General features: G+C 42.4%; 1 protein-coding gene across 1 annotated transcript in view; it reads right to left on the bottom strand.

Annotated features, from left to right (window-relative positions):
- The window catches only part of LOC122670902 (DEAD-box ATP-dependent RNA helicase 3, chloroplastic), a 114,248-nt gene extending 89,223 nt beyond the window's left edge, over nt 1–25,025 (bottom strand). Inside the window, exon 1 of the mRNA XM_043867929.1 lies at nt 24,160–25,025. Within this exon, the coding sequence (XP_043723864.1) occupies nt 24,160–24,609 (450 nt within the window). The 5' untranslated portion in view covers nt 24,610–25,025. The remainder of the gene's footprint in view (nt 1–24,159) is intronic.
- Between the last annotated feature and the right edge of the window lie 339 nt (nt 25,026–25,364).

The following is a 25,364-nucleotide window of genomic DNA, read 5'->3' as shown; positions in this document are numbered from 1 at the left end:
TGTATATCCCCTCTTCTTTCTTCATAATATAATTTTTATTCATCCAAAAAAAAAAAAAAGGAACTACCCTGTTCATGGCAGATCCTGGTTATTGGCTTCTAGTTGGTCTCCTACCAATCTAGAACTACATTAAATGGTATCAGAGCTATAGAGGGAAGGGGTCACGGGAGATGGAGTCAAAGGTTGTTGAATTCTACTTTCCAATGAAGGATGATCGTGCAAGTCTGATTCGACATCTCTACCAAACCCGTGGACGAGTTTCTTTTCAAACAAGGGAGAATTGATGCAGATAAATTACCTAGAGGGTTTATTTTATTGGAAATAAGCCTTGAGTTGGTTATATACATGTTAGGCCTTTGGTCCCATGGTTTTTCTATGTAATAGGTCAATTTTTTTTTTTTTGGGTAAAAGTAATAGGTCACTTTTTTTTTGGGTGAATAAATAAATTCATTACCAGAAGAAAAAAAGAAAAAGAAAAACAAGAGACCCCAAAAGGGAAAAAGAAAGAAAAGGACAGCCAACCCAAGCTTAGCTAGGGGAGTCCAAAGCCACAAAAGAAACATTATGAAGGCCCCAGGAATCAACAATGAGCATGTTCCTTGGGGTATCTAAACACTGAGAAGGAGGAACAAAAGATGTTATTAGGTTGCATACGGGATTAGTTTCTATACTTAGTTTATTTTCATGTTTTAGTGTTTTAAATTGAACCGGTCCAAAACTAATTTGAACCAATGGTTCAATTTAAGTGGTTTTAGTAGTTTTCTATTAAGTATTTAGTTGGCTGGATTAGGACTCTTTTGAGTCTATTTCAGTTTCCTAGTCAATTTAGGTTACCTAACAGGTTAAGGATTGGGTTGGGTCTTTCCTTTTTAGTGTAGGAGTCTATTTTTGAGTCTTTTATACAAGGTTGTAAGGGGGGGGGGAAGTATTGTACACGAATTTTGATTAATGAAAAACTTTTTTGCTACTCTTCTTCTCCGTTGAATATTGTCTTGTGTTTGATCAAGGTTGGTGGGATTGATGTTTGATCCAATTGACACCTTGCGGTGTGAAGCCCAGGTGGTTCCTTTGAAGATCTACTTTCAAGTTCTGATTTTTATTCAAGTTCTTACAATCAAACAAGTTGCTGTCAAGGAAATTCTGCAACAGTGGGTTTGATTCATCCCAACCCTAACCTTTCTTCTTCTAATCCTCTAAATCACCAAACCCTAACATCCCCTCCATCTCTGAACATCATTCCCATAACCCAAATTTTGCCCAGACCAAACCATCCATCAAAATACCCCCATATTTGGATCGAATTTCCCTCTCACCCTAAGGAGAACTCGATGCAAACCCCTGCCCTAATTTCCCATTCTAAACCCTAGATTCAACCATTATTCCCTTTTCAAAAACCCAAAACCCTAACCCTAAATTGATGCAATTCCATTCTAGCACACTTTCCACCATTAAAACTTAACGTAACCTTCATAGATAGACTTCCCTACATCAACTTGTCCTAGCCCTACCATCAAATCCTAGGTCCCATCAAACCCTAACCCTAATTTCACAATTTTCACCTATTTTGACCTAGCCGAATTACCTAGTTCATAGCAGATCCTGGTTATTGGCTTCTAGTTGGTCTCCTACAAATCTAGAACTACATTAAGTGGTACCAGAGCATGGATGAACATGGTCGACCAGTGCTGCCAGCAGTACCTGATCCTATGGCAAAGGTTCTTGAGATGTTACAACAGATGAATGAAAGAATGCAACGACTTGAGGAACATCAGGTTACTCCAGTTAGGGGCAGCAATCTGCCCATGGAAGAGGACAGATATCAAGTACAGTCTCAAGTTCATCGCACCAATCATAGATACAGAGAAGAAAGGGAACAACCTAGACCTCCAGAGGCGTTTGAGTTGAAGGAATACGATGGCAAACATGATCCACAAGTATTTTATGACTAGTTAGCTACTTTGGATGATTATTTTGATTGGTATGATTTGCGTGAGTCTAGAAAGATGAGACTAGCGTGTATTAAGCTAGTGGGTTCCGCCTATCAATGGTGGAGTACTCATGAGAATGATCTTGAATACCCTGGTAGAGCACCCGTTACATGGGCAAAGATGAAGAAAGAATTGAGTGACAAATATCTACCAAGGGCATTCAAAGCTCAATGGCAAGGTCAATTAAATTCTCTTCAACAACATTACTACCAAAAGGCCTTCAAAGCCGAAGACAACTTGAAGCCTCCTTCAATGAATTTCAGTTTGCAAATTGAGGTTCCACCATCAAAGAAAGCATTTAAAGAAAAGGAGCCAGAAGTTGTTGTTAAGCTGAAGTAATCATGGTGAATTGTGATAATAATGAGGAGACAGTGCTTGAAGCTTCAAAGACGGGAGTTCAACATGTAGAGATTCTAATAAAGAGGTCTACATTGAAGAGACCGAAGTAGACAAAGCTGAAATTATGGAAGATGAAGTGGTGGTCGATAACACTGCACAAGAAATCAACATTCAAGATGTTGTTCTTGAAGAGGAGGAGCTTGTGCCTCAAGTCTTTGAAGAGAAGGTCACAATAGTTGAGGATTGCATTATAGAGGTTCATGAAGACACAGTTAAAGCAGTAGTGCCAGATGAGGTTGTGATCAAGGAAGACTTCAAGTACATTCCGCATGAAGATGTCACCACCCTTGATAATATTCTAACCATCGGAGAACCTATTGAGTTTGTTATTCCACCTCAGTACTTTGAAGAGAAAACTCCCAAAGTTGATGACTTTATTCCTAGTGTTCCTACATTACCAGAGTTTTGTTTGAGAATGGTCAAAGCTGCTAATTCACATGTTGTTTCCCCCTCATCACTACAAAATTTGAGGACGAATTTGTAGAATTTTTCTGCAAGATTCAACGTTAAAAATATGTAACTTTTCGCAAAAATGAATTTTTACAAAATATTGGGTGCATACTAAGTGTTTGACCTTCAATTTTCTTACGTTAGACAACCGTAGGCCAAACTATAACTTCATGGAGTCGGATTTTATTTTCTGCTTTTACAATATTTTTAAAAAAAAATTTATTGCAACAAGTTTTTGGAAAAAAAAAACATAGGGTTAATACTTAGTGGTTGGAGCTCTATGTGTTAGACACCGTTAACGGATATACTCATGGAGTCTTGTTCTGTCCAAAAATTAAAAATTTATTTTTAAAAAATACAGAAAATGGGGGAAATTCTGGTTTGTGTGAAAAATCATATATATATCGATGTTGTGTTTTCAACTGAAGATGACTAATGTCTTGTATTATTTCTGGTAAATTAGTGTATTATTAGTTTGAAAAGGTATAAATTAGTTTTGATTACTAGGAAAAAAAATAGAATAATTAGGGGAAAATTAGGAAATAGTTATATAGGTTATGTATCCATTGGGCCTTTGATTCCATGTGTTTTCTTTGTAATGGGCCACGCACTTTAATGGGCCTAAAATGTGTATACAAGGAAGACATACGGGATTAGGCTTACTAGTAGCTTATTTTCATTCCTAGGTTAATTAATGTAGTGGGTTTTACTTTCCTCGGTAGCATTGATTAGTCTTTTAGTTTTCCTAGCTAAGTAGTTATTGTCTTTGGAAGCCTTCTCCCATGTCTTGGGAATTCCAAAAGACCATTTAATGTTTTAGTTGTTCATGTATCCAGCCTTCGGAATTCTTCCCTTTGTTTGGGAATTGCAAATGCTGATTAGGATGTAATCAATTGAGGCTCAACCTCCTTCATCTATAAACTGAAATCGTGGGTGAGCTCTCAATCATCCAAGAAAAATCTGAAATATGACTACTCCTTTTTGTGAGAGTTTTCCTTGTGAGAAGTAAGAAGGTTTATGAGACTCTAGCAGGATCAAGGTGGGACTCCAACGGTTGGCATTTAGTGGGACTCTGAGCTGCACCTATCCAACTATCCATCTACCATCTTCAATTATCATCATCGCCATCATCACCATCATCCTCATCATCTCCCTCATCCATTTTCATCACCATGGCAGATATTTTATTTTAGATCCAGATAATATTCTCTTCCAGAATTGGTCCTGCCATGATAGCCTTCTTAGGCTACACCATGGCATCTGGCTGGTGGCTACAACAATGTGGCAAAATCATAGTTGTCACAGCGGTTAGGCGACCCAAGGCATTGTAGAGGGTAAATGTCAACAGATTTCGAATGAGAGTAAGGCTTGGATGATTAATGATCACCCCAAGCTCTTTATTTATATCCTTGAGAATAGAGGACAGAAATACAAATAAGCAATGTGGGACTAAAGCCCACATAATAGAAAAATAAAAGAAACAAAAAGAGGGTCCAAAATACCCCTACGATTCTAACAGTTCTAACACTCCCCCTCAAGTTGGAGCAAATATGTCAATCATGCCCAACTTGATTTATTAGGCTGGAAAAATTTCCCAGACAATCCCTTAGTGAAAATATCAACAACCTGATCAGTAGACTTCATAAAGGGAACACAAATCAATCCGTTTCCCAACTTCTCCTTGATAAAATGTCTGTCCACTTCAACGGGCTTAGTACAATTATGCTGTAATGGATTGTGAGCAATGCTGATTGCAACTTTGTTGTCACAGCACAACATCATAGGAAGATGAACAGGAATACCAAGGTCTTGTAGCAAGCCTTTTAGTCAAAGTAACTCACAAATGCCTTGTGTCATAGCACAAAACTCTGCTTCAGCACTAGAACGAGCCACCACATTTTGTTTCTTACTACGCCAAGTGACAAGATTGCCCCCTACAAAAGAACAATACCCAGAGATAGATTTCCGATCTGCAGAACCAGCCCAGTCAGCATCGGTTTATGCCTCTACTCGTAGGTAACCATAACGAGACAGAAGCATGCCTTTTCCAGGAGCTGACTTCAAGTACTGAAGAATCCGAAGAACAGCCTCCATATGAGAAGAATAGGGGTCATGCATAAACTGACTCACAGTACTCACAGCAACAGCAATGTCTGGACGTGTGTGTAAGAGATAAATCAGCTTCCCCACTAGTCTTTGGTACCGGCCTTTATCAACAGGTTCACCCTCCTTTTTTTTTAGACGAACAGTAGCCTCTATAGGAGTATCTGAAGGGCATAGTACTATATCTCGCGATATATCGGTATCTCGGGCCTATCGAGATATCCGAAATATCCGAGATATCGCGAAATATGCCCGAAATATTGCATTTTTTCTGCAATATTTCGGAGGTCCATCTCGGGGGTATTTGGCAATATCTAGGCCTGAAACTTCATGGACAGCCTTATTTAAGCTTAATAAACACATTTAAACCATAAAATTGTAAAAATGTGAATTCAAATTGGTGTTTTGGGCTTGCACCCTTGATTGACATACGGTCACCGACCCTAATGTATAAATAGTTAAATACACATAGATTAATGAAATCACAACTTAAGTTACAAATTACAAGTGCTAAACTGCTAATACTAGTTGTTATGCCTCCCTGGATCAATCCCACTCATGCCTCGCTGGAGTCGACGTCCATTGCTCTCTGTTTGAAGGACATATGTGGACCACGGTATAGAATCGGAGAAGAAACGAGTGTAGTCATCCACAAGTGTCACGTAAATGGAATCATCAACATACTGTAGGTAACCTATCCTAGGATATAAACTAGGGTTACCAATCGATCCAGTCCGTGAAGAAGATGATCAACTGTGATATGATGTTGGCGCCGGCGCAAGAGGCGATGGCATTGGCTGCATGTATGGTTGGTGAGGTTGGTAGCTAGGTCCGCTAGGGTATGCAAAGATGTTATCTACAAAAGATGATCCAGTATGTCCCTGGGACTGGGACTAGTAGTCATAGTCCCCTACCCCACTAAACTGCCCATATGATGATGATCCATATCCATATCCACCGTAAGGTTGTGATGCACCATAATCCGATGCCAATGGAATGGCATGTGCGTCAAAAGATGGGGCACGCCAATGTCCAGTCGGTCCTCCCTCCCTATCACCCATACTCAAACCACCAACAGAGTTAGATAGGTTATCAATGTCCATGTGATCAGGTTGCAACTATGATTGTCGACCCCTACGCTTCCTGTTGTATGTATGTAGGGGGCCTCTCGAGGGTGGGGGTGCAGGGGCACGTGCTCCGTGGTCCGTATCTTGTGTGGCATGATCAAACTGGGTCTCTCCAGTGAATCGGAGTGGCTCTACAAGTGTCGTATCCTGGGCCTCCTAGCCTACCACATAACGCTCTCGCATGCCGTCAAATTCTTCACCAGCATCACCACCACCAACATCACCACCACCAGCATTACCACCACCAGCATCACCATCACCACCACCAGCATCACCATCATCATCATTTGAGGACTTAGACCAGTCTTCATCATCAGCAACATTGCCACTAGTAGGCTGGAATGGTATGGGTGAGGCTTCCTCGCATGTATCCGACCTCGTCGCCCATATACTCGCCCACATCGACCAATCTCGGGCTATCATGGGGTCTGGCCTACCTCCCTCCTCATCCAACACCGGCTCACCTCTATCCTCACCCAATCCACAATAGGGTCCTCATCGTCCGAGTCAACTTGAAAGATGTCGCTAGATCAATGGTGCCCCTCTCGTCCTCATGTCCCATGCGTATGTGTTTCATTTCGCCTCAGTTGTAGAGCACATACACCATGTCGATAAACGTTGAGACCCCAACTGCTGCGCCTCTTGGAGTGGATGAGTGTAAAGGTACTCCAGCCTCTCACAACCGGATGCGAACATGTTTGGGCAAGGACTTTAATTGCTATTCTTCTTAAGTTTTCAAACCGATTCCCCATCCAACACCCACCATTCAGCTGCATTACAAGTTTACAACAAAAAAGACATGTGTCAAATGTTGTTTCAACTTTCAACTTTCAAATTTCAATACATATGTAATTTAAAACTTAAAAGAATTACCAACATCACCACGTGCTCAGCCAGATCGCAGCCTCGCCCAAAACTTCCCAATGCATCCCTAAATACTTTGATCTACACCCATGTGGAAAATTAGTAAGTACTTCTTCACTACTTATTTGAAAGCATCAATAAGTTGAGTTTCTAAATGAACTCACTTCATTGTTGCAAATTGCTTGTAGTGCACCATCTGGCTCCAACTTCTTCACTACTTGTTTCACAGCATCAATAAGTTGAGTTTCCAACCCAAGCCTATTGTTATTTTGATACTTAGGGTTCAAGTAGTATGCTGAAATATGACATATAGAATAGAGGTATTGTCAAATGCATAGGTAATTAGTAAATAATAATACTATGAATTAGTAAACATAAAACAAATTTACTCACCAGCCTTATGCAATGGATGCATAAGTTGATTCTCCCAGCAAGCATTTATGATATCTAAGAAGTGTTTGCTAATGCGAGGAGCCATACTATAGACACTATCTTTCATCAAGTCTATTGCAGCATATAGGACTGGCATGGTTGGGCCCTTCAGAGCGGAGTCAGCAACATGTAGAACTTTAACTACTGGCTCTAAAACTTTCACCACTTTGCTTAGTTTGGTCCAGAAGTCCTCAGATGACATCGTTGTTTGTGCTTCCCTCCCATTTGCAGACTTGGAACCCTTCCATTCAAACCACTCCTTAGAAGCAAACATGCTTCTCAGCCCGGCCTTCTTTGTCTCAATGCTTTTGAGAGCAATGTAGTTGGTGGCAAATCTTGTGATGTCAGACCTAACCAAGTCACCCCCACATTTTTCCCTCAATAGATTGAGTGCATAGGAGTGGTTGTATACAAAGTTGGTGACTTGTCTTGCACTTTCAACCACAGTCTTCACCAACTTTAACTTTCCCATATCTTTTAGCATTAAGTCAATGCAATGGGCTGCACAAGGAGTCCAAAGAGCCGGTACTTACTATTGTTCATCATCTTCTCACCGCCACAGTTACTTCCATCATCTGCTATAACTGGACAACATTCTCAATACCCACATCTTTTTCCACTACTTCCTTTAACAATCAGAAATATATTTTGCATCCTTTATCTCTTTGATGCATCCACGATTTGAGGAACACCGTCCTCCCATCACAATAAACCATGAAATTAATGATGGACTTTCTAGGCCCACCATCCATCTGCCATTATAGTCACCCCATATGTCTCCCACATATTCCTCATCTCACTAATGTACTCATCAATCTCACTCTTTTGTTGAGGTAGATAAACATTCATTACCTCATATGGGGTGGGGCCCTCAATCCTGGGCCACTCGCAATGGTATCTATCATGGTATCATAATGGGGGCCTTGTGCGATGTTCTCACGGGATGGTATGGTATAGCATCCACTTAGCTATCGATTCTTTAACCAATCCCTTCATCCCCTTCCATGCTCCTTCGATTCTGGGTCGATCGCTTCCTTTCTTCTTATGCAATTTGGGATCGATGTTGATAGTGGTACTGCTGCATCGGTAGAGGTGTTGAGGCTGCCCTCACACTTTGTGATCTTTTAAAAGGATTCAAAGTTCTAGGACCTCCGTGACTGCCGCTCCTCCACTACCCCCTACTCTTTGTCTCTGCACGATCATCTTGAAAACTTACTCTACTCCTCAAACAACCGCCTAAAATCCCTAGCCTCCTCCTTTGTTTGTATGTCATCGTGCATCGCAATGTCATCATCATCATCGAGGAGGAGTCATCATCATCATCATCATTGTATCGTCTTCCTCCTCCCATCGAACTCCTCACCGTATCCTCAAGTTGTTCTCTTATCCTTTGCTTGTCACCTTCCTCTTCTTTCTTCCCCTCAAACTATCACCAATCTCCCGGCTACTTCAAGAGGGACCATATGACAACCTACAACATCTTTAGATCCTCCAATCGATGTTGTTTAAGTCTCTTGGACCCACCTCCCATAAATTGCATGCACAATAGTTACATATAGATTTTCTCTTATCCCCATCAATGGGAGTACCATGTAACCATGCAATGTCACCCCTATGCTGGCTGGCTGATCTCTCTTATTCCCTCTGTTCTCTTTGTTCCCTCCGCCCCCTTTGTTGACTACTTTCCCCCACCTTTTGCTTGCCCTTCGCACGTTGTCTATCACGATCCGCCATAATGATACTTGTTTACTGCAATGTAAGTAACACAAATAATTAAAAAACTTAATGTAGATGCACTTCAATTGACACTTTTAGATTACTAATACACTTGTATAGTTATTTAATATTTTTCCCCTAACCCTTATATTTTTCACATAATTAAAATCAATTTTTTATATATAATGTTAATATAAGTATTGACCTAACACAACAAAACCAAAAATTAGTAAACATAATATACATGTAATGCATCTCAAAACATATAGAAATAACTTTCATATTTTTTCATTATATTTTAAACTTAAAACTCATATTTTTCCTTATTTATTTCTGTTTTTTTAATTTTTTATATATTTTTCTTAATTTTCAAAAATTAAAAGAATTATTTAAGAGCAGAAAAATAAATCCGACACTGTGAAGCCGTAGATCAGCCATTGGTGTCTAACATATATTTAATTCATTACCATCTAAGTCATATTACCCCTAATTATTTTCTATTTTAGTTGTAGGAAAATGAATTTTTAAAACCAGAAAAAAAATAAAAAAAATACATATGGGAAAAAAATTTCGACACCGTGAGGCTGTAGATCGACCTCCAGTGTCTAACATATATTAATATCATCAACATCCAACAACATTTGTACAAAGTTTTTTTTAAAAAAATAGTTTTAGAGAAATAGAATTTACCTTAAATAATGAAAATAGGCTTAGATGATGAGCTTAGATGACCCTCCGACGTCTTCCCGGCGACAAGGAGCTTCAACAATGCTTGGATGAGGCTTGGAAGGGAGGAAGAAAAGCAAAAATGAGGAAGAAGAGAGAAAATTTGATTTTACAGCTCTTGAAATATCGACCAAGAGTCAAATATGAAATTATAAGGCCCTTAGTGTGACACTATTTGTCACTTTTACAATATCTCGCGATATATCGTGAGATCCACGATATATCGTCGATATATCACGATATATCGACGAGATATTGTATTTTTTTGTTTCGGAAGTGTTTCGTATCTCCGACATGTCGAGATTCACGAAATATGGCGATATATCGCCGATATATCGCGAGATTTTATACCATGCTGAAGGGTGACATCCTAACAAACCAGTTTCAGACAAGAAGTCTAGGACATACTTCCTTTGGGAGAGAAAGATGTATTTAGAAGACCTGGTAACCTCAATCCCTAAAAAGTACCGTAGCTTCCCTAGATCTTTAATCTCAAACTCCTGCCCAAGAAACTTCTTCAACCGGTTGATCTCATCACCATCATTGCCAGTATCCACAATGTCATCCACATAGACTATTAGAACAATGAGGTTTTTTCCAGCCCTCTTTTTAAAGAGAGTGTGATCAGCATTACTTTGCTTATAACCCACAGAAATCATGGCCTTGTGAAACCGACCAAACCAAGCTCTAGGTGACTGCTTCAGCCCATAAAGTGCTTGCTTCAATTTGCACACTTTACCTTGATTACTTTCACAAGAAAACCCTGGTGAAATATCCATGTATGCCTCCTCACCAAGTTCTCCATTTAGGAAGGCATTCTTCACATCCAGCTGTTGTAGATCCCATCCAAAATTGACTGCACGAGATAGCAAAACCCGAACTGTATTCAACTTTGCAATAGGAGCAAAGGCCTCCTGGTAGTCAATCCCATATGTCTGAGTAAAGCCTTTTGCAACCAGACGTGCCTTATATCGATCCACAGTGCCATCAACTTTCTGTTTGACCACAAACACCCATTTACATCCCACTGGTTTTTTCCCTGGAGGAAAATCTACAAGATCCCAAGTATTATTTTTTTTTCAAAGCTCTCTTTTCTTCCAACATAGCTGCCTTCCATTTTCCATCCGCATAAGCTTCCTGCTAATTTTTAGGAACAGAAACAGAAGAAAGAGAAGGCACAAATGCACGAAAAGACGGAGAAAGAGAACTATAAGAAACAAAGCGAGAAATGGGATGCAAGGTGCAAGTCCTAGTACCTTTGTGATGAGCAATAGGTAGTTCGAAAGGAGAAGTCTCACCAGGAGGAGGATGAGCATCTGGATCCTGAGCCGGCAATTGGATAGGTACTGGTGCCACAGTAGATTGATGCTACCCTCTTTTGGAGCATCTCTTTTGGTAGGTGATAACATTCGAGTTGTCAATTCTCTTCTAAGATTCACTGATGGCCTTCTGGATTGGAGTCAACTCCCCCTAACTAGGAACATGACCATCATTATTTTCTACATGCTCCCCTTGTAAAGGGATCCCTACGGAAGAAGGGGCAGCAGCCAAAGTGGGCTCCAAAGTAGGCTGGACAGCAACCAAAATAGGATCCAAAGGAGGCTGGGCAGCAGCCAAAATAGGCTCCAAAGTAGACGGGAGAGGAGGAGCCTCAGGGGGAGGAAACACAAACATATCTTCACTAGATCCAGAATTCTCCCCCTAAAGATGTAGGGATGGATAGTAGGAAAGACTTTCATGAAAAACAACATCCATACTGACAAGAGTACAATGGGAAGGGCGATGGTAACACTTATAACCTTTCTGGGTTGGAAAGTAACCCAAGAAAACACAACACAACCCACGAGGGTCAAGTTTACCATGAGATTTCGTGTCTCTGGCATAGCACACACAACCAAACACCTTGGGAGGAACCACAAAGGTGAAATTCCCACGTAAAAGCTCGGCCGAACTGCGGGAGTCAAGAACACAATAAGACAAGCGATTAATGAGATAGGTTGTAGTGAGGATAGCATCCCCTCAATATTGGGAGGTAATATGGCGTGAAAACATCAACGCCCTGGTCACTTCCAACAAATGTCAGTTCTTCCTTTTAGCCACATCATTTTGGGCTGGGGTATTGACACAACTAGTCTGATGAATAATCTCATTATCAGCCAAATACTTCTGAAATTGCTTTTCCTTAGACTCGGTGCCATTATCACTTCTCAAAACCTTGAGATTAGCCTGGAACTGAGTTTGGATCAATTTATGGAAATGCTGAAAACAGGAAAAAACTTGACTCTTTGTGTGCATAAGATAAACCCATATATGCCTATAATGACAATCAATAAAAGAAACAAACCAACGATGACCAGAAAGGGAAATTTTACGACTAGGGCCCCAAACATCAGAATGTACCAAGTGAAAAAGTAAAGAACTCCTTTTATTGGAAATCGAATAAGTAGAACGTGTCTGTTTGGCCAGAACATAAGTCTCACAAAAAAAATCGGTCTTATCACATGGCTTGACTAAAGTAGGAAATAAAGATGCTAATTGTTAAGAGATATGTAACATGATTGGGGGAGTCTCCCTATCGTGGTTTCCTTTTATTAGTTTATGTCTTTAATTGTTAGTTTCCTAGTCTACGTAAGTTTCTTGTTTTAGGCTTTAGGCTTAATTATGTAAGAGTTATATTCCTTTTGTAATTCTGTTTTGGCTTAATATAAATATGTGTTGGCTAGTATGGTAGATGTAACATTCTATCGCACAACCCTTTTCTCCCATTGTTTCTCTCTTCTTCTCTATCTCTTTCTATCTTTTCTCTTCTCTTTGCCAGGCACTGGTTACAGGTTCTAGGATTCTTTATACTAATATTCCTAATGGAGGATGACCTAATCTAGGGTGTCATTGGTAAATTTCAAAGGAGACTAAAGAGTTCCGATGTGTAGATGGTAACGGGGGTGGAGTGAGACGACCATCATCAAGCAGGTACAAGCCACCATGCACTTTACCCAATCCAATCGTCTTTCCAGAGGTCAGATCCTGAAACACACAATGGGAAGGAAAAAAGTCGCTTTACAGTTAAGATCACGAGTAAGACTACTAATGGAAAGAAGGTTAGTAGTAAAATTAGGAATATGCAAAACCGAAGACAAAGTAATGGAGGAAGTGCAGTTGATGATTCCTTTTCCAGATATGGAGGAAAGGGAACCATCGGCAACTTTAACCTTGTCTTTCCCAGAAGTGGGAGAACCGATGGAACAGGCTAGAGGAACCGGTCATGTGATCCATAGCCCCAGAATCGATGATCCAAGGATGGGAAGCTACAGAAGCACAATGACCACCAAATGGAATACCTGACCGGGCATAGTGTGAACCTGAAGGAGCAAAAGAGGTGGCAAGAGTTGATGTAGTAGAGGCAGCAGCAGCAGAAGACCTTATCATTCGTAGGAAAGCCTATTAACCATCTTGGGATAGACCAGTGTCAGTAGCCAGGGCTGTAGGAACAGATTCAAAGTGGTTTGCCTTATTTTTTGTTTTCTTCTTGGCAGCCCGTTTAGCCTCAAACTCAGCTGGTTTCCCGTGAAGCTTCCAACACTTCTCCTTGGTGTGGTAAGGCTTGTGACGATGCTCACAAGTAACAGTCCCTATAGTAGAATCACCAAGAGAAACATGTCCGACAGGTGTAGGGGTAGCCTGGGTAGCAGACTGGAGGGCTGATCTGTCAGTAACAGGAGGATGAAGCATAGCAGCCCGACAGTTCTCTTCAAAGGAGACCAAAGCATATGTTTGTTCAAGTGCGGGAAAAGGGGAATGACCCAATACTTGAACACAGATCTGGTCATACTCCCATGTTCAAACCAACCAAAAAATCATACACCCTGATTTTGTCCAGATGCTTCTTATATGCAGTGATATCAGCAGCTGTAGTGGGATGGTAATCAGAAAAATGGTCCAGTTGCTGCCAGAGGCCGCGCAAAGTAGCATAGTATTTGGAGACAGATAACTCCCCTTGAGTAGATTGGACTTCTTCCAAAGTTCATACACCTGTGCATTATTACCAAGCTGGCCATATGTCTCCTTGCAAGCAGACCAAATCTGATGGGCTGTATCAAGGAGAAGAAAACCATTGGCAAGGTCAGATTGCATTGAGTCAATCAAATAGGACATAAATATACCATTGTCGGAGATCCATCTGGTCAAGAGAGTGCCAGGAGCAGTCGGAATGGTGATAGTACCATCAATATGGCCAGTACGCCCACGGCCAGCAATAGCAAAGTAAACTGAACGGGACCAGATCAAATAATTGCTCCCATCCAGTTTGATAGGATTAGGGAGGAGATCACGGTTGTCATTCCTACCACGCCCATCAGCAGTAAAGGTGCCAATAGAGACTTCAGAGTCACCCATAATGCAGCAAAAAAAAAAACAAATCGCAAAGGAGGGCTGTGGTGACAAGAAACACAAGAAATACTTCAAATTAAAGGCTGAAAATTGGAGGAGAATCCCCTTTCAATGTCACAAGATGTGTCTCCAAAAATCAGTAGCAGCAAACAAGTGTAGCCCCTAGATTGATTTTTTCAGGGTTTTGAAAAAAAAAACCTTGTTAGGCTGAAATCGTTATAGGGAAGAATAGGTCCAAAAACTAAATTGTTAGAGGCTCAAATTGGAAGTAGATATGTCTTTATAAGTGGAGAACCAGCCTTCAAAAAATCAGCACCAACAAAGGCTCAAAACCCTAAGATCGATTTTTTCAGGGTTTTGGAAAAAACCCTGATTTTGTTGAGATCGATGTAGGGAGAAACCTGCAAAAAAACATTGGATTGAGCTGAAACTTGGCTCGAGTGTGGGTCTAGAAGAGACCTCCAAATATCAGCCCCAACAGAGGACAGCAGCCCTTAGATCGATATTTGTCAAGGTTTTGAAAAAAACCCTATTTTTGGAGAAATCGATCTAAGAGGTCTTCAAGGCAGATCTGAGATAGAAAAAAATTTCAACAAAGGAACCTGCAGCAGTTTTTGATCTTCAATAAGGGAGATTAGTTCCTTACAGTTGAGATGGAATCAATCAAATATGTGAAGCTTCAAATATCGCAGCCAAGGTGTTGTTGATATCGAAAAAATTTATTTAACCATGGAATGAGGTGAGAAAGGGCAGCAACTGGATCTATGGATCACCTCATCAGTGCTGCCCTATTGAAGAACAGAAAACAAAAGAAGAAAAGAGAGAAGAGAAGAGGAGATCGAGAAAGAGAGAGAGAGAAGAGAAAGAAGGAGCTGAAAATAGAAGGTAAAGAACCCTAATTCAAAACCTGCTCTGATATCATGTTAAAAGATTTAGAATTAGAGTAAGACTTAGATGATTAATGATCACCCCAAGCTCTTTATTTATATCCTTGAGAATAGAGGACAGAAATACAACTAAGCAATGTAGGACTAAAGCCCACATAACAGAAAAATAAAAGAAACAAAAAGCGGGTCCAAAATACCCCTACGGTTCTAACAGTTCTAACAGTAAAAAATCAAGGTGACACCAAGTAGGCGACCAAGGCATCCAAGGCGCCCAAGTCACCCAAAGCGCCTGGACGCCTAGGCTTGGCCTAGGTGACGCCTTGACAACTATGGTTCCAAAGCAAAATGCACCAAGGTCCCTAGTGAGGTGCAACAGACCATGGCTGCCATCATGAAGGGAGGAAGACAGATGAGATTGGAAAAGCAAAGGGCAAGGGAGGAGTTTGATGAGGTAATACTAGAGAGACATCTACTAGCAGGGGCCGACTCTGATGACTTTGACATTGATTATATGAATACTAATGTGGAGACAGAGGCAGAGAAGAGAAAGATATAGCATGCTCAAATAGCGAACCGAGTAACACATCAAATGGAGCAGGTTAGGGTTGTAGATATGGGGAAAAGAGTTAATAAACTAGAGCAGCTGTACCAAAGGCAGGTAGTAGTTGTGCCTCTTCACAGTGTAGAGATGGGGGGAGGAGGAAGAAGCAGAGGTCACGGAGTTGCCTTTCCGGAGATCATAGTACGTCAAGGCAACCCCAGCACCACTAAGGTCCTTCAGCAGGAACTTGCCATTCTAGATGCCAGACAGAGAAAGTTAAAGCATGTTTGGTCTGATTGGATGGGTAAAGTAGAATGTGTTGTCTCGAAGTTGTTCTTTTATCATAGCATCAGCAAATGCCATTGAGGGACCATACTACCAAACATGCTAGACACTATGGGGAAGACCAGCCCAGGCATAAAGGAGCCTCTGCGTGAAAAAGAGCGTCACAGTGCACGAGGCTCCCACTACTACAGGGTCTGGGAGGGGCAAATGTAAGCAACCTTACCCCTGAAGGAGCCTCTGCATATGAACTGATAAATGTTTATTAGCCCCAACAAAAACAAGAGTTGAAGGAGTACATTGAAACAAAGGGACATCGGAAATCTATGGAGTGACTGTGATGTGTGATGGTTGGACTAGATCCATGAAACAGTCCATCACCATCTTCACGGTCTATTGTGATGGTAGGACTGTGTTCCTATAGTCTGTGGATGCATCCAAGGAGAAGGATGCAAAGAATATATTTATAAGTTGCTGAAGGACGTGGTACAGGAGGTGGGAGTACAGAATGTTGTCCAAGTGGCGACAAACAAAATCAGCAACTTGAAAAAGGTTGGGGAAAGATTGATGCACAACAAGAAGTACCACCTATTTTGGACTCCATGTGCAGCCTGCTGCATTGACCTAATGCTAAAGGACATGGGGAAGAGATCATTGGTATAAGTTGTAGTTAAGAGGGCAAGACAGGTGACCACATTTGTGTACAAACATGGACATGCTTTACAAACTTTTTTTTTTTTTTTTTGGGTGAATAAAAAATTCATTACCAAGGAGAGAAAAATTACAGGGCCCCGAAAGGGGAGAAACAAAACAAAGAATCAAAAGCCAAAGCCTCAAATATGAGAGGCAGGAGCAACAAGAGAGACGGAAGATAGGCCCCAGGAGACAACAATGAGTCTGTTCCTTAGAGTGTCAAGGCAAGAAGAGGGAGGAGCTGTCGAGCTGACGATATTTTCGCCCTAATTTCAAAAGAAATGGAATCCCAAATCTGTCGATAAGACCTAGAGTTGGAGGTCCATTTCCTGATATTACGCTCCATCCAAATATGGTTAAGAATTGCACATAAAGCAAGCTTTCCGACCGTGTCACAGATAGAGGAACCGGCAAAGGTCATATCAATCCAAATCCACTCATAGGAGAAAGGAAGGATTCTTCTAGGAGCTGGCCAACATTTGATCAAGATACCTTTCCAAATTGCTGCCGCAATAGGACACTCAAAGAATAGATGATCAGTGTCTTCCACATTGTTCCAGCAAAGGCAGCAAGAGGGCGAAACAGGAATCTGGTGATGGCGGGGGAAGGCCTGAGTTGGAAGACAATTAGAGAAGATCCTCCAAGCTGTGAAGCAGTGCCGGGGGATGTGATGCTTGAACCAAAGAAGCTTTCTCCAAAGGACCAACTGCCCCTTCAGACGAATGAGATCCCAAGCTGATTTAGAGGCGAAGGCATTAGAATTGCATGCCAACCAAGTAACACTGTCACCTCTACCAGATGGGGTTAACCTCCGGAGAAGAGGTAGGAGGAAGGGACCAGCCAGTCTGATCTAAAATGTCAACTACCAACGAGAGCCTGTGGAGACCTGAAGCATATATGATTCGAGGGGTTATCGAGTGGAGAAGGATCCCCCTTGGGTGCCACTGGTCAAGCCAGAGATAGGAAGAGAGACCATCACCAATCTGAGAGTGTATTTTGTGAAGCACCAAGCGGCGGGAGTCTAAGATCTTGTGCCAAACCCAAGAAGAATCAAACAAAGCTGAAGCCGTCCAGATGGAATACTGACAAAGGAGGCCCGAGTAAATCCAATCAACCCAGATGCTTTTCTTTTTAGAGACAATCTTCCAAATAAGTTTGATGATTCCAGCTGAATTCACGTTCTTTGATTCTTCTAATACCCAAGCCACCTTCCTTCTGAGGAAGACACACAGCAGCCCAGCTTAAGGGATGAAGGAACCTTGAAGAATCAATACCCTTCCAAGGAAAGGAAGCCAAAAGAGTTTCCAAGGACTTAATAGTAGCTTGGGGGAGACCATAGATTCCGGACCAGTAGATATAGGATGATTCCAAGACTGATCTTATAAGCACCAACCAGCCTGCATAAGAGAGAAGTTTGCATTTCCACAACTGAAGCCTTTTGCGAATGAGATCAAGCATCGGGGTACAGTGATGAGCTGAGAGCCTAGCAGGAATTAAAGGGAGACCCAAGTACTTGACAGGTAATTGACCCTCTTGGAAACCAGATCTCTCAATAAAAGCAGCTTTGTCCAATTCTGAAACCCCAGCAAAGAACAAAAGAGACTTTGTAGAGTTGACACAAAGGCCCGATAACTCATGAAAATGCTGCAGACAGAGCAAAGAAGATTCTAGAGAGGCCATGGAAGCCTTAGAGAAAATCGCCAGGTCATCTACAAAAGCCAAGTGAGTTAGCTTGAGAGCTTTACACTTTGGCAAAGGAGTAATAAGTTGTTGATCTGTGCTAATTTGGATTTTCCTGGAGAGGACTTCCAAAGCCAAAGTGAACAAGTAGGGGGAGAGGGGGCAGCCTTGCCGAATTCTCACCGAAGCATTAAAGGACCCCGTCGGGCTGCCATTAACTAACACTGAGAACTTTGGGGAGGAGCTGCAGGCCTGAATCCAGTTGACAAAAATCACCAGGAATCCCATCTTGGTCATCACTTGCCTAATGAAATCCTACCTTAGGGAATCGAAAGCCTCATGGATGTCAATCTTCAGGAGAATAGAGGGGGAGTGATTATTCCTATCAAATCCTCTGACAATATCATGACAAAGAAGGATGTTGTCCGTTTCTACCTGGAATGAAGGCTGATTGGTTGTCACTAACAAGGAGATCCACTACACTTATAAGTCTTCGAGCAAGAATCTTGGCGATGAACTTGTACAGCAGATTGCAAAGAGCAATGGGTCTGAAGTCATTCATAGCAGATGCACCCTCCTTATTGGGGATGAGACAGAGAAAAGTGTGATTAATACCCTTAACTTGATTAGGATTAAAGAAGAAGCTTTCAATGGCTGCAATAAGGTCCAATTTGATGATGTCCCAAGTAGCTAAGAAGAATCCTGTACTAAACCCATCCGGACCAAGAGCACCAAACACATTGAGAGAGTGGATGGCTACCACAATCTCCTCTACTTTGGGAATGGAGCTCAAAGATTCAAGGTAAACCGAGGGAATGAACTTGTTGAGCAAGTCATTCGGGATGAGAGTAGAGTCCACCTGAGTGCATTTGAAGATTCCCTTTAAGTGTTGAACAGCCAAGTCCTTAATATCTTTAACTGTAGAAGCAATAGAACCATCCTGAGCTGTAAGCTGAACAATGGAGTTAGAATTGACTCTGGCTTTCAAAGGGCAGTGGAAATAGGCAGTATTGGAGTCACCAAGATCTAACCACTTGATTCTAGATTTCTGCTTCAGGAAACTTTCTTCACGGGCTAGCAAGGAGGAGAGCTCAAAGGAAATCTCTTTTTCCTCTTCAGCTAAAGCACTATGGAATTGTCAAACTGCAACCGAAGCTGAATTGCAATCCAGAACCTGCTGGGAAATGTTGCCAAAGTGTTGATGTTCCAATCTTTGAGGGCAGCCTTAACATTTCAAAGCTTTTTGGAGAAAGCAATGAGGAGGGTAGAAAAAGCAAAAACAGGTTTGTCCCAAGCTTCTTGCACTATGGATAAAAAAGAGGGGTGAGAAGACCACATGTCGAAAAATTTGAAGGGCTTTGGATCGAAAGAAGTGAAAGGCTGAATAGCAAGGGAGATGGGGGAGTGGTCGGATATGTCTGGATTGTCAAAGGAAGCATGAAAAGAGGGGAAAGCAGAAAGCCAATCTTCATTGACCAACACCCTATCCAGCTTGCAAGAGATTCGATGAATACCAGCCCTTTTGTTGGACCAAGTAAGGGGAAAGCCAGACCACCTCAAGTCATTCACTCCAATATCCTCAATACACTCATTGAACGAATTTATTGCTTCAAATTCAAGTGGTCTCCTCCCTGTTTTTCATAGGTGTACCTGATAGACATTAAAATCACCTCCCAAGCCCCATGGGTGATGCCCAATTTGGCTAGCAATTGATCGAAGATCAGCCCATAAAGAAATCCTTTGAGAATGACAATTGTGGGCATAAACTACAGTGAAAAAGAAAGAGAAGTGGCCCAAACAGTCCAAGAAGGAAAGGTGAAGGAATTGAGCTGAAGAGGATAAGAGAGATATAGAGAGTTTGCTGGGGTTCCAAAGAAACCAGATTAGGCCATTAGGATGGTGGGGGTAATTCGAGAGGAAGGACCAGCCGGAAGCAATAGAATTTTAGATTTTCAAAGAGTTGGGCTCTTTAATATGGGTTTCTAAAAGGCAGCAAAAATTGGCACGAGATGAGCGAAAGCGAAAACGGACAGCAGCAGGTTTGGAAGGGGAGTTCAAACCCCTAGTATTCCAAATGAATCCTTGGATCATTGGAAAGGAGAGGGGAGAGGCAGCAAAGGCTCAATGAGCCCGGGCATAACAGACCTAGAGAGCGTTTCACTACGGTAGCGCCTGTGGTAAGAGCAACTAAAGGGGGAGGCCAATTTGGTCAGATGAGAAGAAGTATTGCGAGGGAGAGATAAAAGATCAGAGGGGTAGAAGGGTAACCAGACGGGTTAAGAGAATTGGGTGGGTTAAATACCGGCAAACCTGGGAATGAAGGGAAATTGGGATTAACTGTTTAAGTGAGGAGGGGTCCAGCCCAAGGTCGAGAGAGACCAAGCCAAGCGAAGAAAGGGAGCCCAAGGGGGCAACAGGGGGGTTGGAGGAGGTAGGGCCCACAGGCAAAGAGCAATTAAACGTACCCAAAACCAGAGCTGCAGACGAGGAAGAAAAATTTGTAGGCGAAGCTAGGGGCAGTCAAGGTAGCAACGCAAAATGCCAAAGGGCTGGTTCCCATGGAGTTTAGCGGCAGCAACTGTAGCAGCCTCAGGAGAGCCAAGAATGGAAAGCTCTAAAGAAGGGTTTTACGACATCCTAGACCTGCTACGAGGAATTGCTTCAAAGACGAGCTTTTTGGGGCACGAGCTAAGGTCAGAGTCTTCATCGTCCTCATCAGGAGCCAACAGACTGAACCTGTTCAGATCACAGGGGGAAAGCTGCTGTTTCGATTGAAGCAAAGACCCCTTCTCTTTCCGGCGGTGTTCTGGAACGAAGCCTTCCACGTGAGACATGACGAACACCATCGTTGATATTGTGAAGTTCAGGCGCCACGACATCATCAGCAGGGGGAGCGACAGATTTGGTCTGGGCCGAAGGTGCGCAAAAATTTGAGCCATGACCAAAGGTTTTGCAAACCTCGCAATGAGGAGGCTTCCATTCATAATGAATCTCCTGCTCAAAGGAAAATTCTTCGCCCTCCTTCACTGTGATAAAAGAGGGGAGAGGGTCTTACGCAGAAACCTCAATGCAAATCCTCGCATAAGCCAATCTGTCCTTTCTTCTGGTTCTCAGTTCTCACATCAGAAAAGAGAGGGGTACCAATAACAGAGCCAACGGTGCTGAGACCATCAAAAAAAGAACACCAGTAACCAAGGGCCACTGACGCAAGAAAATCGGTTTCTTACCAACTAACCAAGGGCCACCCTCGAGCACACGAACCTTATCAACTTTAGAGGAAATTTTGAAAATGAAAAATCCAGTGTCCAGGAGAAAGGTATCTAGGGTACCACGGGCTCGTCATTGCTTGCTGAGAGATAACTTGACCATGTGGAAGGGAGGTCCGGAGTCAAGGAAATGCCCGACGAGGCAATTCTCCCAAAGTTTGGCTTCTGAAACCAGGAAGTCAGGGGGACAGAGAGCCACCTTGGAGGAGCCAACAGAGGCAGGGGTAACAAAGTGGAGAGGAAGACCATTTGAATGAGGGCCAGCAGCAGGTGTGAACATGGCAGTCCAAGTTGAATTCTGGCCATGCAGGGGGTTCGAGAGGGGAGCAGGAGGGGATGGTGGAGGAGAGGAAGGGGGTGGAGACAGCATACCATAGGCGGAGGGGGATGTAGAGGTCTTCCTCATATCATCATCTTGTTATCTACTTTACAAGATAACAGGAGGGGGTGGTGCTTTACAGATGTTGAGGTACAAGTACGGTGGAGATTTAGTGGAGCCTAGCATTACTAGATTCGTCACCACTACATTGCTCTAAAGAGCTTTGAGGGAAAGATGGTTGGTCTAAGGTCTATGTTTTCTTCAGAGGATTGGTTAAGTTGGAGGGAGTTGGGTTCGCCACACGGTAGGGCAGCACAAGTGACCATATCTAGTGACCAGTTCTGGCAGGACCTAAAGAAGATTGTTCTTATACTAAAGCCAGAGGAAAAGATATTAAGGATAGTTGACTTTGAGAAAAAGCCTACCTTGCTACACATGTACACAGCCATTGAGATGATGGACTACGTGCAAGCAACGATACTACATGGCGGTAGGTTGTACCTGAAGATTGTTGTGGATCACTGGGAGAAGCACCTGATGCATCCACTTCATATGGCTGGTGAGTCTTATCCTTTTATTTTAAGCTACCTAAGTCATTACATTCCATTCAAATCTTCATAAGTATTGACAAGTTCTTTATATCATTCTCAACATATTATTTCAATCCCAAGTACCAATACAAGCGTTGACTTAGGATGGATCACTCAGTGAGAGATGCAGTGATAGATGTTGTGGCTAAGTTGGAGCGAAATCCAACTATACAGTCCATGTGCAATAATGAGGTTAGACTTACAATTTGTTAAGTATTTATAAGGAATGTAATTACTCGATTTCATATTAATGCGAACATTATTAATGTTTGAAATGAGTCTAGATAAAGAACTTCAGGGATGCACTTGGGACTTTCGGCCGTGTAGTTACAAAGTTTGGTCGAGAAACCACAACTCTAGGCCCACTCTAGTATTGTCACCATTCAATTCATATGTGTATGTACCAAGTACAATCACTAAACAAGAATAATCTTAATACTCTAATATAGGTGAATGATGGGTAATATATGGGAGTGATGTGCCTCACTTGAATAAGATAGCAATTAAGGTGCTCTCCCACGCAAAACAAAAAGATTGGGCCACGTATGGTTGGAGAAGTTGGTGTGTGTGTGTGTGTGTGTGTGTGTATGTGTGCACTATAACATGAGACTAAACAGCACAACGCATAGGTATGGAAAATGATAAAGACGCAATCGAGTATAGCAACATTTTTCAGGAAGAGGCAAATGATGATGAGGATCTCTTCTACGAGTGGGTGAGGGATCGAGGTGACCCTGTCATGGATCGACATAAGGGGAGGCCTGACTTTGAGATTGCTAGTCAGACGGATTCTGATATCAACGAGTTTATGGCGTCTCGAGAGGGCCGAGCTCACTCAAAAAATCCCCGCTCTTTTGAGTCTCAGTCTGGCAGGGATGATAATGAGGGCATTGATTGATCACATTCTAGTGGCTACACTTGCACACCATACCTGTCTAGCAATGGCGATGGCAATGGCAATGGAGAAGAAGGTGATGGGGGTGATAGATTTGCATCCCTCCACGAGAAGTTCGACCAGGTGGATCCAAAGCTGGAGACAAAGCCAGAGCTAGAGCCAAAGCCCATCCAATTCATAGGTGAGAGTTAATTCGATTCATGCCACATTGCCACATAGGATGCCGACAACAGTGTACATGCCCCCTCACGTGTAGATCACTCGAGAGGCCCGCGACACCGATTCAAACCAGATGAGGAACAAACATTGCATTGATATCGATGTTACGAGCTTAACCAAAACTTTCGGAAGCCTGAGTCTGGAGGAGAATAGTGTACATAGGAAATGGCATGCAACATCCTATGCCATAGAGAGCACTTGTTCCAACTCCAGTTTCAGTAAAATGAAAGGGCCTTCCACAGTCAGATATTTAGGTCCAATTTGGCTGAAACTTAACCCCAACTATGGCTGATGTGGATAACATGCCTAGATAGTTTGATTGCCCAATGGACTGCCATGTGACCCCATACCGGACAAGGAAAATATATTCCTGATTAACTCCAACAACAACACAAAATGATAATAAAAAATAACAGCAACAGTGAGAATAAAATGTTTCCAACAGTGGTAGTGGAATTAATCACTCGCACAGTATCACCTACAACTCCCTATCCCCCGCCCAACATCCGGAAGTATCGAAATGAGAAGCTAGTTGATACAACTAAACCATGGAGCGATAAGTAAAACCTGGAAAATTGAAAAGGAGAAAGTCTTACCTGAATGGGAAAAAGATGTGTAATCCCTCGTTTCTCAAGGGACTCGACCAGCTCCATTGGTAGACCCAAATTGGCGATGGAAAGTTCGTCGTCTCCTCCTTGCTCACCCCCGAACTCACGTGTATCCGATTGGTAATCGTCGTCCTCATCTTTCACTTCCAGCGTCCCCTGGGACTGGGAGAAGCCGCCAAGACCTTTGAAGGCCTCTTCACTGAAGACCGAGTTCGGGGTGGCAATTGCATAAGAAATGAACAGAGGAATATGCTTTGCATCCCTCAGACTTCTCAGGGAACAAGAATAAGCAACTTCGAAGCCCTTGTTGGAGGCCTTTAAAACTCCCAACTGGTGGGGCTTCTCGGAGACGGGCAGAGAAAGAGAAGACAAGTTTTTTCGGCAAAGTTCAAATGACGGCGTCTGGTACATGGACGACACACCTATGGTAGAAGTCATGGTTCTATTGGCGAAATATGCCCCCAAAACTCCAGCGGAATCTCGACGAGCTAATTTGTTGACAGCAGAAGGGACGTTGGTGTTGGTCACTTAAACAGTTAAACCGATGTTTTCAGGTTCAGGAGAAATAATAACATATAAACATATATATGTAAATAGTACAGAATAAGGGTCGCAGTTATTCTCTCCCGTGTTCTCTTGTATATATTCTTTCGAATTAGAACGGCTGACGGGTAGAGAATAGAGATAGTAGAGAGATACTGACAGGTTAATGCAAACTACTACTGAGAGCGGCGGCCGAGGCGGTGGTGGTGGTGGCGGCAGCAGCGGAGATACGCAGTTGCCGTCGCGCTATTTGCACCACGATGCCGCGGAAGGAAGCAGAGGAATTCGATAAGGCCAACTCCAAACGTATGGTCTTACAAACCTCCTCCACACTGATTGAAGATAAAAGTATATAAGGGTTGTCTGAGCATGTGGCGTAGGAGAGCGCGCTAATGACATGCGACGAAATGTTAAATGGCTTCCTACATATGAGGACAGTAAAATCATTTTATCTGAAAGGAAAGAAATTGAGAAATGATGTTATGCTGTCAGCGTATCTCCCATGGAAGAATTTTTTTTGTTAAGAAGCAGTGATTTATTATAGGGGCGTTGTTCTCTGTGCCATAGCGCAGCCTGCGCCCAGGCATATGGGGGTGGGCGCAATGACCATCCTTCCCCCTTGCACAGACTGCCCATGTGCCTGGGCACAG

The sequence above is a fragment of the Telopea speciosissima genome, chromosome 8 (genome assembly GCF_018873765.1).
Source record: "Telopea speciosissima isolate NSW1024214 ecotype Mountain lineage chromosome 8, Tspe_v1, whole genome shotgun sequence".
NCBI lineage: Eukaryota > Viridiplantae > Streptophyta > Magnoliopsida > Proteales > Proteaceae > Telopea > Telopea speciosissima.
The sequence above is the reverse complement of the archived record's forward strand: the minus strand, read 5'-3'. Positions and strand labels throughout refer to the sequence as shown.